Here is a 13,015-nt window from a genome sequence, read left to right as displayed (position 1 = left end):
GTATGGCTGAATTTGTCGTGGAATCAGGCAGGGGGGCGGGTGACAGCCAGAGCGGGGGCAGTCTTGTGGGGCTGAGCCTTAAACCCTCAGAGCCTGAGCTAAACCCAGCTTACGTCCCACCGTCCAGGGCCCTGGGGTCCCTGGTGGAGCGCTCCGATCCCCCAACAGGAGCAAACCGAGGCTGGGAGGAAGGAAGCGCCAGAGGTGGCGGTGTGCCGAAGGGCGGTCGCTGTGTCAAACCACGGGGCCTCCAGAAACCGCCAGGCAACAGGGACCTGCTGCTCACGCCTCTCTCCATGGAGAGACCCTAATTTCTGCCAACTGACAAAAGAGGAAGAAAGCCTGTGCCTGTCTCCCCAGAGGCCCGGCTCTGTGGCCCTGGGGCAGGGACCGTTTTGCTTTCTGGTGGCAGTGTCTCCTGGCTGAGCGCAAGCAAGCAGCCCGTCCCGGCTGAAACGCCCACCTGGGTGCCCTCGTGGCTAGCAGGACGGGCCGTGGGGCTCGGGCAGCCTGGCCACCCCGGAGAGGCTGGGGACAGGCTCCCTGGCCCGGCCCGAGTGGCTTGGGAAGGAGTTCCCCTGGTGACTCACAGGCCCCCACCCATCCCAAGAGGCCACACCCTGGCTGCTGAGTGGGAGAGGCACTGGGTGCCACGTGGGTCTTGGCCCCACCCCACCCTGGGGGCGGGGCCCCTCTGGGCCCAGAACCATTTGAGGAGGTGGCCCCTCCCCTGTCCCGGGCACACCCAGCCTGGTTTCCTCTGTGGGGGTTTGTGGCTTCGGTTCTCACTCTGGCTCTTCTCTGTGGACCGTGTCCCACGGCCAGGAGGGGCCTGCAGGGGGCCTGGGAGCTCTTGGCTCTGAGCTCAGTCAGGCGAGGACCGCCAGGAGCAGAGAGGGTGAGTGTCTCTGGCATATCCGTCCACTCTCCTGGCCCACCACAGCCCACTCCAGCGCCCTGACGGAGCGCGGAGCTCCTTCTTGGTGGGGGGGGGGCTTTCCTCCCTCTCCCCCCACCCCCACCCCCTTGCTCTCCGCAGAGGCTCTGGGGTTCACACAAGGGGGTTCCGAGTGCTGTGTAGGAGTCTGCCAGGTGCAGAGGAATGGTCGCAGTGGGGGACAGGGGAGGGACAAAGAGGAAGGGACGCCACTGTCCTCCCTCTGCCTGACGCCCCCCTGCACCCCCCAGCCCTGCCCCGGTGGACAACCCGAAGGGCGTCCGCAGAACAGAGATGGCCAGCGGAGTCCAGTGGCGGCTGGCCCGGTACCTGGACATGTTGGGGAAGGAGGAGCTGAAGGAGTTCCAGCTTCGGCTGCCTGAGAAGCCCCTCGGCGGGCCCCGGCCCCACCTCACCTCGGCTTGTGGGCAGCAGCCCGGGGCCCTGGAGGTGGCCTCACAGCTGGTGGCTCAGCACGGGGAGCAGCAGGCCTGGGACCTGGCCCTGCACACCTGGGAGCAGATGGGCTTGAGCCAGCTCTGCGCCCAGGCCCGGGCAGAGGCGGCCTTGATGTCAGGTGAGCACAGAACCCCCCTCTGTCCACAGGCCTGGCCCCTGACCCCCGGGGGACCCCCACCCTGGAGCCCCCTCCAGGCCTTCCTCTGGGCATCGACTCTGGACCCTTCTCCTGGCCAAGTGCATTTCTAGGCCCAAACAGGTTCCCCAGGGCGCCTGGGGGGAGGGGCTGACATCCTAGATGGAGGAGGGAGGCCCACGAAGGGGCTTGGCACCAGCTCCCAGGTGCGCTCCCAGGTGCACATGCTCAGCTGCGCTGACAGTGTAGACCCCGGAGCTGCACTGGTGTTAACCCCGCAAGCCCCATCCCGCCTCTGCCTGTTCAGACTGTGAGAGCGATCACGGTCTCGTCCGCGGGAAACATTTAGCACAGAGCCTGGCACCTCGTGAGGGCCCCAGAAATCCGGTCTCCCGGCTCACGGGGTCCCTGGCCTCTCTGGGCCTCTCCCGGTGCAGTCAGCAGAGCGGCTCCATGCCCAGAGCCTCAGTGCCCAAGTCCTGGCCCGCCCGGCGACGAGCCCCCACCTCTGTCTGCTGCCCGCAGGGGAGGGTTCCTCGTTGCCCTGCTCCCCGGGCGCACCCAGCATGCAGTCCCCCAGCGGGCCCACCTCCACCGAGGTGCTGTCGTTCGTCCAGGACCCACCCACCACGAGTTCAAGACAGCCGCCGGGCACATCCAGATGCTTCCTTCAGAACCGTAAGCCTGGCCTGGGACCTCCTGCTGGTTCCACCCAGATGAGCCTGAGGCCACTCAGGGCTCTGGGTGGAGCAAAGGGGAAGGCAGCAGGGTGGGGGAGCCAGGCTGGGTGGCGGAGGCGGGCGGCCTGGAAGTGATCTTCTGGAAGGTTCCAGCACTGAGGTGACAGCCTGTTCCAAGCGAGAGATGGGGACAGGAGACCCAGGCGGGGCGGGCTGCGCATTACCGGGCCGGAGCTTCATGGGCAACACAGCCCTTCCCCAGGTGGAGCTTAGCAGGTTGTCCTAGGACTGAAGATCCTCAGGGCCACGGTGGTCTAGAAGGTTCCATGGTGGATGATCCCCAGAGGAGGCCAGGCTCATTCCTCAGCCCCCGTAGTCCCCTCTCCTGACATCTCATATTTCTACTTCCACCATTCTGAGTCACCTAGGCCAAAAATCTTTTTTTTTTCCTTTTTAAGATTTATTTATTTTAAGAAGGGGGCAGGAGGGTAGGATCAGAGAGGAAGAATCTCGAGCAGGCTCTGCACCAGGCTCAAGCAGACAACCCTGAGATCACGACCTGAGCCAGAATCAGAGTCACGCTCACCCGAGAGTCCCATCCGGGAACTCCTGCCCAGGCTTCAGATCGTAACCCTGCCTCTTCCCCTTCTCATCTGGGCTCTGAGAGGCCCCTCCGCCCAGTGTGGAAGCACTGGTCCATGCTCACGCAGCGCTTGCAGACAGACCCAGGGCTGGAACCTGGAACCAGCCATCCCTGCTGCCGCTCTGTGGAAGTCCCCGTTGCTGATCTCGCAGTGCCTCGGCCTTCCCTCCCCTGGTGCCCAGCGTTCCTCTCCTCTCCCGAGCTTGAGCTCCAATGCCCTCCTTTCCCTGACACCTGCTATCTGTGTGACCGAAGCAAGTCACTTCATCCCCACCGTGTCCCTGCTTCCCCCTGAGCCTTCACGCTCCTCAGTGCAGCTCTACTGACAAATGGTGTTGGGGGGGTTAGACCGGTCCCATGTCCCCCCACAAAGGCCTTCTGGTGCCCCCACCAGCATCCATCTCCCCGCTCTGCCCCATGCAGCACCTGGTTCCACTGTTTCTCCCCTGATGACCAGCCGCCCTGTCCCAACTTGCTGGCCCTGTACGTTTAGATGCTGCCTGCTAACTACTTGTCCTATAAATGAGGCTCCTGACCCCACCAAGTGGCTTCTCAGCGTCTCTCTACCTAATGCCGGAAGGAAGTTCCAGGCCAGCTACTAAGAGGATAAAGCTGTGTCTCTATCTTTATGATTCTTTTTGGTAATCATTTTATTGAGACAGAACTCACCCATTTAGAGTGTCCAACTCAGTGGTTGCCATCATCAATGTTAGAAGATTTTCATCACCCTCTAAAAGAACACTTTACCCACATTCTCTAAAATAAAAAACACCCTACCCACTCCCGAGAGAAGCGAAAACATACCTTCACGTAAAAACGTGTCTGTGAATTTTCATTGTACCATTACTCAGCAAAGGCAAAAACCATCAACAGCCCAAATGTGTATCCTCTAATGGACCAGTGAACTACAGCTTCCACATACACAGAAGTTAGGTTCCCGTGAAAAAAGGAAGTACTAGTATTAACCACACCACGGATAATGCTCAAATAATAATGCTTAATAGTAATAATGCTTGATAAGTTAAAGAAGCCAGTAAAAATGACCATACAGCATGGAATTCAACTTATATGGGATGTCTAGGCAAATTTAGAGAGGTAGAAAGTAGGTTCGTGGTTGACTATGGTTGGAGGAATGGGGGAGACGTAGATGACCTTGAAAGGGTAAGGTGGGTTCTTTTTAATCTTTGTGGTTTTATTTTTTTTAATATTTTTATTTATTTATTTGACAGACAGAGATCACAAGCAGGCAGAGAGGAGGAAGGAGGCGCCCTGCTGAGCAGAGAGCTCGATGCGGGACTCGATCCCAGGACCCTGGGATCATGACCTGAGCCAAAGGCAGAGGCTTTAACCCACTGAGCCCCCCAGGCACCCCAATCTTTATGGTTTTAAATCTGAGATTAGCAACACCCATCCCAAAGGACTGTATCGAGAGCTCAGAACAGAGGGTCCTGACATAAAGGGATGCTCAGGGGGCGCCTGGGTGGCTCAGTGGGTTAAGCCTCTGCCTTCGGCTCAGGTCATGATCCCAGGGTCCTGGGATTGAGCCTCGCATCGGGCTCCTTGCTCCCCAGGGAGCCTGCTTCTCCCCAGCTGGCCACTCCTCCTGCCTGTGTTTTCTCTCTCCTTCCCCACTGTGTCAATTTTTTTTTTTTAATTTTTAGAAAAAAACATCAAGGGGTGCCTGGGTGGCTCAGTCATCAAGATTCTGCCTTCCGCTCAGGTCAAGATCTCAGGGTCCTGGGATTGAGCCCCGCATTGGGCTCTCTGCTCAGTGGGGAGCCAGCTTCCTCCTCTCTCTCTGCCTGCCTCTCTGCCTACTTGTGATCTCTCTCTGTCAAATAAATAAATAAAATCTTTTAAAAAATAAAAAAAAAAAATTTTAAATAAAATTAACAAAAAAGGGATGCTCAGTATTTGGCAATTTCCTTCCTGTCTTCCCCCCCAGGATACCCTTCCTTTTCCTTTAACCGAGTCCTTCCATGTTCCTCAAACCAAAAGTCACTACTCCAGGAGTCACCAAGTGCTCCCACGTCCACCACAGTCCTGGAGGACTGGGTGCCCCCACCACAGTTCAGCCGCAAGCCCAGAAAGCAGGAGGCTCCCAGAGCTGAGTGGCTCCTGGTTGAAATGTCTGGAGAGCACAGCAAAGGTAAGGTCCCTGCAGAGCTCCTGGAGAGGACAGGAGGGGCTGAGGCACGGGTCGGGCCAGACAGGCAGGCTGAGCACAGAGGATCTCAAGCACATTCGAAACCCCTCTCCAGAAAACCCCGCTGGCTGGCGTCCCTCCATCGGGCTAAGCCACCATTTCTAGGCGGCCCTTGGAAATTACAATGCAGGTGCTTTACCCAGTGCAGGAAACACATCAGGCTCTGTACCCAGTGTGGGGCACAGCTGCTCAAATGTCACAGCCCCTCCCTCCATGGGGTCGAGACCCTTGTCGCCCATCGTGGAGATGAGAAACACAGGACTCAGAGAGGGAAGACTGCAGGTTCCTGGAGACAGGGGTGGGTTTCAGCCTCTGTGGTCTCCCTGATGCCAGAGTCCACACCTTTAAGCCCCACATCACGCTCTCTCTGCCGTGTGGGCAACAGGGACAGTCAGGCTCACAGGCTCCTCATGCCACCCAGGGTCTTAGCCGCTGCCAAGACATACCTTTAGAACTGACCCTAATGCTCAGAGATGCCTCCTGAAATCTGAGAGATGTTAAGAGGAAAGGATTCTTTCTGCACCCAGGTAGGAGTGAACTTGTGGAATTCAGGGTCCTGGAATGTGTGTGGCCCAGGCTGAGAATGTATTGACCGACTTGATAAGTTATGCTGCCTTCTATTTAGAAGGGGAGGGAGGGAGGGAAGGAGAGAAAGAAGGAAGGATTAGAGAACATTTTACAGAAACATACCAATGCAATAACCTTAAAATGAAGCAAGCATGAAAGCCATGAGGATGAATTACTTGCAAATAATTATTGATTTTGAGCATCCTAGCAACCAAGGAGAAAAGGGAAATGTAATAGGGTTACACAAATGTAATAGGGTTACAATGTAATAGGGTTACAGCTTACTCAGTAGAAAAGACCAAATCAAAAGAAACACATTTTTCCCTGATTCTAAATTCTTTATTTTCTCCAGCTTTATTAGAGTATATCTGGCAAATAGAATCGGATTTAAAGTCTACAAAGTGACAGTTTGATAAATTTATGCATTGTGATGTGATCACCATGAGTGATCAAGTTAACGAACACATGCATCACCTCCCATACCTGTGTGTGTGTGTGTGTGTGTGTGTGTGTGTGTGTGTGTGTGTGTGAATCCTTGAGATCTAGTCGCTCCACGAATTTCCAGTATGAACCACACTAGTCTTAACTATAGTCGCCATGCTGTACATTAGACCTTCAGAACTTAGTCATCTTATAACTACAACTTGTACCCATCAAAAAATGTCTCCCCATTTCCCACACCCCCAGCCCCTAGCCACCAACATTCTGCTCTCTGCTTCTATGTGCTTGACTTTTGGATTTTTGTTTTTTGTTTTTTGTTTTATGTTGCACATCTGAGTGGTACTCTATATCTGTCTTTCTCCCTCTGACTTATGTCACTTAGCATGATACCCCCCAACCTCATCTGTGTTGTCACGGATGGCAGAATTTCCCTTTTTATGGCTGAATTATATTCCACTGTATATATGTGCCTCATTTTCTTTATCCACTCATCAGCCAGAGGACACCTAGGCTGTTTCCATGTCTTGGCTGCTATGAATAATGCTGCAACAGACATGGGGAGGCAGGTGTCTCTTCAAGAAACCGATCTTTATTTCCTTTGGATAAATACCCAGATGTGGAATTCCTGGATCATATGGCAATCCTATTTTTAATTTTTTGAGAAAGCTCTATACTGTTTTCCACAGTGGCTGCACCAACTTACATTCCCACTGACAGTGTGCGGGAGTCCCTCTTCTCCACATGCTCGCCAACCCGTTACAGCCTGTCCGGCTGAAGATAGTTTTCAGACAGATGTCAGGTGCTACCGGTGTGCATTTCCCTAATGATTAGTGGTGTTCATTCGCACATCCTCTTTAGAAAAAAAAAAAATATCTGTTCAGGTCCTTTGCTCATTGTTTGTGTTTGTTTTTGTTTTGCTGTTGAGTTGTATGAGTTCTTTATATATGTTTTATATTAACCCCTTACCTGATGTGTGGTTAACAATGTGCCCCCTTTCCACAGGTTGCCTTTTCATTTTATCGATCATTTTGTTTGCTGCATAGAAGCATTCTAGTTTGATGTAGTCCCACTTTATATTTTTGTTTTTGTTTCTTTTGGTGTCATATTTTGCTTTTGTTTCTTCTTTTGTTTGCTTTTGTTTCATATTTTTGCTTTGTTTCTTTTGGTGTCATATCAAAAAATGATTGTCGAGATCAATGTCAGGGGCCTTTCCCCTCAAATTTTCTTCTAAGAGTTTTATGCCTTCAGATATTACGTTTAAGTTTTTAATCCATTCAGTGTTAATGTCTGTGGGTGTTGTAAGGTGGAAGTCCGGTTTCATTCTCTTGCACACAGACGTCCAGTTTCCCAACATCATTCATTGAAGAGATGATCTTCTCATTGAGTATCTCAGCTTCCTTGTCAAGTATCACTGACCATATATGCAGGGTTTATTTCTGGGCTTTCAATTCTGTTGTATTAATCTCTGTGTCTGTTTTTTCCGCCAGTACCATACTGGTTTTTTTGTTTGTTTGTTTGTTTGTTTGTTTGTTAAGTGTGATGCCTCCAGCTTTGTTCTTTTTTCTCAAAATTGCTTGGGCTATGAGGTTTTTGTGATTTCATAAGAATTTTAGGATTGCATTTTTTCATATGCATGAAAAATGCCATTGGAATTTTGATAGGGTTTGAACTGAATCTGTAGATTGCTTTGGGTCATGTGAACATTTTACAATATTAATTCCTGTAATCCAGGAACATAGAATATCTTTCCATTCATTTGTGTCTTGTTCAATTTATCAGTATGTTATGGTTTTCTATGTACAGGCTTTTCACCTCCATGGTTGAATTTATCCCTGAGTATTTTATTGTTTTTGATGCAAGGCAAGTGTCTGTTTCAGATAGTTCATTGTTAGTGTATCGAAATGCAATTGATGTTTCTATGTTGATTTTGTATCCTGCAAGTTTACTGAATTCCTTTATCAATTCTAGAACATTTTGGTGGAGTCTTTTACAGTTTCTATCTGTAAGATCATGCCACCCGTATACAGAAACATTTTACTTCTTAATGATTTGGATCCCTTTTATTTTTTTGCTTGCCTAATTGCTCTGACTGGGACTTCCAGTAACACGTTAAAAAGAAGTGGTGAGGGGGCACCTGGTGGCTCTGCCGGTCAAGCATCTGACTTTTAATTTCAGCTCAGGTCAAGATCTCAGGGTTGTGAGATTGAGCCCATGTCAGACTTTGTGCTCAGCAAGGAGTCTGCTTGAGATTCTCTCTCTCCCTCTCCCTCCCCAAAATAAATAAGTCTTGAAAGAAAGAAAGAGAGGGAGGAAGGGAGGGAAGGGAGAGAAAGAAAGAAAGAAAGAAAGAAAGAAAGAAAGAAAGAGAAAGAAAAGAAAAGAAGTGGTGAGATTGGGCATCCTTGTCTTGTTCTTGATCTCGGAGGAAGAGGTTTAGCCTTTTGTCCTTGAGTGTGATGAGTGTGATGAGCTTCTCATATATGGCCTCTGCCATGCTGAGTATGTTCCTTCTATACCCAGTTTGTTGAAAGTTTTTATCATGAAACAAAAAGTTGAATTTTGATAACTGCTTTTTCTGTATCTACTGATGATCATATAATTTTATACTTGATTCTATTAACGTGGTATATCACATTTATTGATTTACCTGTGTTGATCCATCTTTGCATCCCAGACATAAATCCCACTTGGTCATGGTATATGATCCTGTGCTCTTGAATTGGATATGCTGGCATTTTGTTGAGGATTTTTGCATGTATGTTCATCAGGGATGTTGGGCTGTAATTTTCCCTTTTGTAGCATTCTTTTTTTTTTTTAATTCTTTATTTATCTGACAGAGATCACAAGTAGGCAGAGAGGCAGGCAGAGAGAGAGGAGGAAGCAGGCTCCCTGCAGAGCAGAGAGCCCGATGTGGGGCTCCATCCCAGGACCCTGGGATCATGACCTGAGCCGAAGGCAGAGGCTTAACCCACTGAGCCACCCAGGTGCCCCTTTTTGTAGCATTCTTGCCTGACCTTGTTATCAGGGCAAAACTGGCCTCATAACGTGACATGGGAAGTGGCTACCTACTCTTCCTTTGGAAGAGTATGAGAAGGATTGGCTTTAATTCTTTAAATATTTTGTAGAATTTATCAAGTGAGACATCAGGTTCTGGGTGCTCTTTGTTGGGGAAATTCTTAATTACTGATTCAATCCCCTTTCTAGTTAAAAGTCTGTTCATTAGTTGTGTGTCTCTAGGGATTTATCCATTTCTTCTAGGTTGCCCAGTTTGTTGGTGTCTGATTACTCAAAGCAACCTTGTCTCCTCAATTTCATTAGAAATTGATTTTATTTATTTGAGTCTTCTCTCTCTCTCTTTTTTTTTTTCTTGGTCGAGCTAAATGTTTGTCAATTTTGTTTATCTTTTAAAAAATAAGCTTTAAGTTTGGTTTGATTTTTGCTTTCCTAGCCTCTCATTTATTTCTGCTCTGGTCTTCGTTATTCCCTTTCTTCTGCTAATTTTGGACTTAGTTTGCTTTCCTTTCTCTAGTTTCTTACAGTGTAAACTTGGGCTGTTTGTTGAGACCTTTCATTCTTCTTTATGTACGCATGTGTCACTGTAAACTTCCCTCTTAGAATAACTTCTGCTGCAGATTTTCTGATCTCTTATTCTGCCCCTGGGGATATGTTTTAGTATGCTATGTTTTGACCTTCACTTGTCTCAAGATTTTTATTTGTTTGTTTTTTAATTTTAATTTGTTCTTTTAACCCATTGATTGTTTCAGATGGTTGCTTAATTTCCACTTATTTATAAATTTTCCCAGTTCCTCATGTTAGCAAGTTATAGTTTCGTATCATTGTGGTTAGAAAAAATACTTCACATGGTTTCAGTTTCTCAGACCTGTTGAGGCTTATTATATGATCTGTCCTAGAGAACATTCTCTGTGCTTTTGAGAACATGAATCCTGATGCTGTTGGATGGAGGGGTCTGCATGTCTAACACAAATGTTCTGTTTGGTCCAACATGTGATTCAAGTCCAGCATTTCCTTACTGATGTTCTTTCTGGATCACCTCTCCATTGTTAGAAGTGGGGTATTGGAAGTCCCCTGCTATTATTGTGCTGCTGTCTATTTCTGCCTACTGATCTGTTAATATTTGCTTGACAAATTTGGGTGTTAAAACACCCTGATGAATTCACCCCTTCATTACTATTTAATTACCTTCATTTTCTCTTACTACATGTTTTGACTTAAAGTCTATTCTGTCTAGAGGAAGTGTAGCTACTTCTCTCTTTTGATTTCCATTTGCTTGGAATAGCATTTTCCATCCCTTCACTTTAGCTTAAGTGTGTCCTGAAAGCTACAATGAGACTCTTTTAGACAGCAAGTCACTGGGTCTTGGTGTTGGGTTTTTTTTTTCTTTTTTTTTTTAATCCTTTCAGACATTCTGTCTTTTGATGGGAGAATTTAATCCATTTACATTTAAAGTAATTTCTACAGCTAAGGACTTAGTATTGCCATCTTGTTTATTGTTTCCTGCCTGCCTTGCTCTTCCTTTATTCTTTTCTTATTCTCTTGCTGTTTTCCTTTGTGATTTGATGATTTCTTATAGAGGCATGCTTTGATTCCTTTCTCTTTATCCTTTGTGTGTCTACTATAGATTTTGTTTTGTGGCTACCATGAGGCTTACAGCTATAGCACTCTACTTTAAGGTGATAACAACATAATTTTGATCACATACAAAAATGCTACCCTTTTACTTCCATATACACACACACACATTTTATGCTTTTGATGTCACAATTTGCATCTTTTTTTACATTGTGTACCCATTAACAAATTATTGTAACTCGTTATTTTTAATACTTTTGCCTTCTAGCCTTTGTACTAGCGTTCAGTGTTTTACACACCACCGTCACAGTATTAAGAACATACTGAATTTTACTCTACACTTATCTTTCCCAGTGAGTTACACTTTCATGTATTTTTAAGTTACTAATTAGCATCCCTTCATTTCAGCTTGAAGAACACCCTTTAGTGTTTCTTACAAATCAGGCCTAGTGGTGATGAGCTTTTGTTTACCTAGGAATGTATTTCACTATCATTTCTGAAGAACTGTTTTGCTAGGTCAAGTACTTTTGGTTGGCAAAAAGTGTTTATTCAGCACTTTGAATAAAAATATCTGCCCACTCAGTCCTGGCCTGCAAAGTGTCACTTCTGGGAAATCTGCTAACAGCCTTTTGGGAGTTCCCTTGCATATGATGAGTCTTTTTTTTTTCTTTTTCCTTGCTCCTTTCAAAATTCCCTGTCTTTAGGTTGTTTGTTTCTTTGTTTGTTTACAGTTTTATTGTAATTTATATAAGTGAGATCCTCTTTGGGTTAATCTGTGTGGAGAGCTATGAGCTTCATGTACCTGGATGTCCATATCTTTTCCCCAGCTGTGGGAAATATTTAGCCATTATTTCTTTAATGAGCTTACATCTCTTCCTCTTTCTCTTCTGGGCCTCCCATAATGCAAATAATACTTTGTTTGATGGTGTACATAATTCATATTGGCTTTCTTCACTCTTTTTTATGCATTTTTCTTTTTTCTCCTCTGCCTGAATGGTCACAAATGACCTGCCTCAGAGTTTACAGGTTCTTTCTTCTGCTTGATCGCTGGTGTTGCTGATGCTCTCCATTGCATGTTTGTTCATTTCAGTCACTGTATTCTTCAGCTCCAGAATTTCTACTTGTTTCTTTTTTATGATTTCTGTCTCCCTGTTGAACTTCTTGCTTTGTTTGTGTATTGTTTTCCTGGTTTCATTGAGTTATCTACCTGTGTTTTCATGTACCCTTCTGAGCTTCCTTGAAAGAATTATTTTGAATTCTTTAACACTTCACAGATTTCCTTTTTAGTGGGGAGGGTTGATTGCTGGAAACGTGTGGTGTTCCTCTGGGGTGTCCTATTTCCTTATCATCTCATGTTTCTTGCAGCTTTGTGTTCACATTTGTGCATTGGATGGAACATTCACATCTTCCAGACTTTATAGACTGGTTTTGGTCTGGAAAGGTCTTCATCTGTGGGTGGATGTGAGGGCACAGGCTGAATGGGGGTCAGCAGCCAAGGCTGCTGGGGACCTTCTGCTGTCTTATTCTGCCCGTGGGAATATCATGGCCAAGGGGATCTCTTTTGGCACTGATTCCAGCTTGCAGGCACCCTCATGGTGGTGTACTGGTATCTGATGCAGAGGTGTCCAGAGTAACCAAAGAGTTGGGGGTCTAAAGCATGGATATGCACAGAGCATCCAGAGCTCTGGGGTCCAGAGCATGTACACAGTTGGGAAGGCTGGAAACTTTGACCCCAGGGCAATGCAACAACACTTTCAGAAAAGGGGCACAGTATCATCTCCGCAGTGAGGAGTCCATGGTGGGGATGCTGTTGGTTTCCTCAGTGGCAGAAGCTGCTGGTGTCCACTCTGTAGCAGGCCACTGGAGTCCACACCAACAGCCATGATGGGGTCCTCTTCTGTGAAACCTGCTGGGAGTCCACAGTAGAGCCACTGAGGTCTTAAGCAGCAAAGACTGCTAGTTCCTCCCTAGTGCAGACCTCTGGGGACCACAATGGCTGACACTTGCAGCCTTCACCCTTCTCCATTGTCCCTAGTCTTCCCCAGATGTCTATGCGAGGCTGATCTCCGCAGCAATCCTTTTTCTGTGGGGTGGGTGGGGGTTTTTTTGTTTTTGGTTTTTTTTTGGGTTTTGGGGGTTTGTTTGGTTTTTGTTGTTGTTGTTGTTGTTGTTGTTGTTGTTGTTTTTTGTTTGTTTTTTTGGCACTGTGTTGCTGTAGGCTCTTCATTGAAGTCCTGGGTTCTCCTGAAGCTATTGGCATTCATGAAAAGCTAATTGTTGGGGGTGGGGGGCAAATACCAGTATCTCCTATTCCCCATCTTGTTAATGTCAGTTCCCCCCAATTCTAAATTCTAAG

The 13,015-nt window shown here is 47.4% G+C and overlaps 1 protein-coding gene across 6 annotated transcripts in view; it reads left to right on the top strand.

The window, feature by feature from the left end:
• Positions 1 to 756: 756 nt before the first annotated feature.
• The window catches only part of NLRP1 (NLR family pyrin domain containing 1), a 33,548-nt gene continuing 21,289 nt past the window's right edge, over positions 757 to 13,015 (top strand). For all 6 annotated transcript variants that reach the window (XR_009347903.1, XR_009347904.1, XR_009347905.1 and 3 more), the window contains exons 1-4: positions 757 to 898; positions 1,189 to 1,514; positions 2,058 to 2,210; positions 4,801 to 5,004. Coding sequence is in view for 3 of the 6 variants with exons in the window: in XM_059148187.1 (XP_059004170.1) it covers positions 1,232 to 1,514; positions 2,058 to 2,210; positions 4,801 to 5,004 (640 nt within the window). In the remaining 3 variants the exon portion in view is untranslated. The remainder of the gene's footprint in view (positions 899 to 1,188; positions 1,515 to 2,057; positions 2,211 to 4,800; positions 5,005 to 13,015) is intronic.

Source organism: Mustela lutreola, chromosome 15, assembly GCF_030435805.1.
Source record: "Mustela lutreola isolate mMusLut2 chromosome 15, mMusLut2.pri, whole genome shotgun sequence".
NCBI classification, from domain to species: domain Eukaryota; kingdom Metazoa; phylum Chordata; class Mammalia; order Carnivora; family Mustelidae; genus Mustela; species Mustela lutreola.
This window is presented reverse-complemented; position numbering and strand designations above follow the sequence as displayed.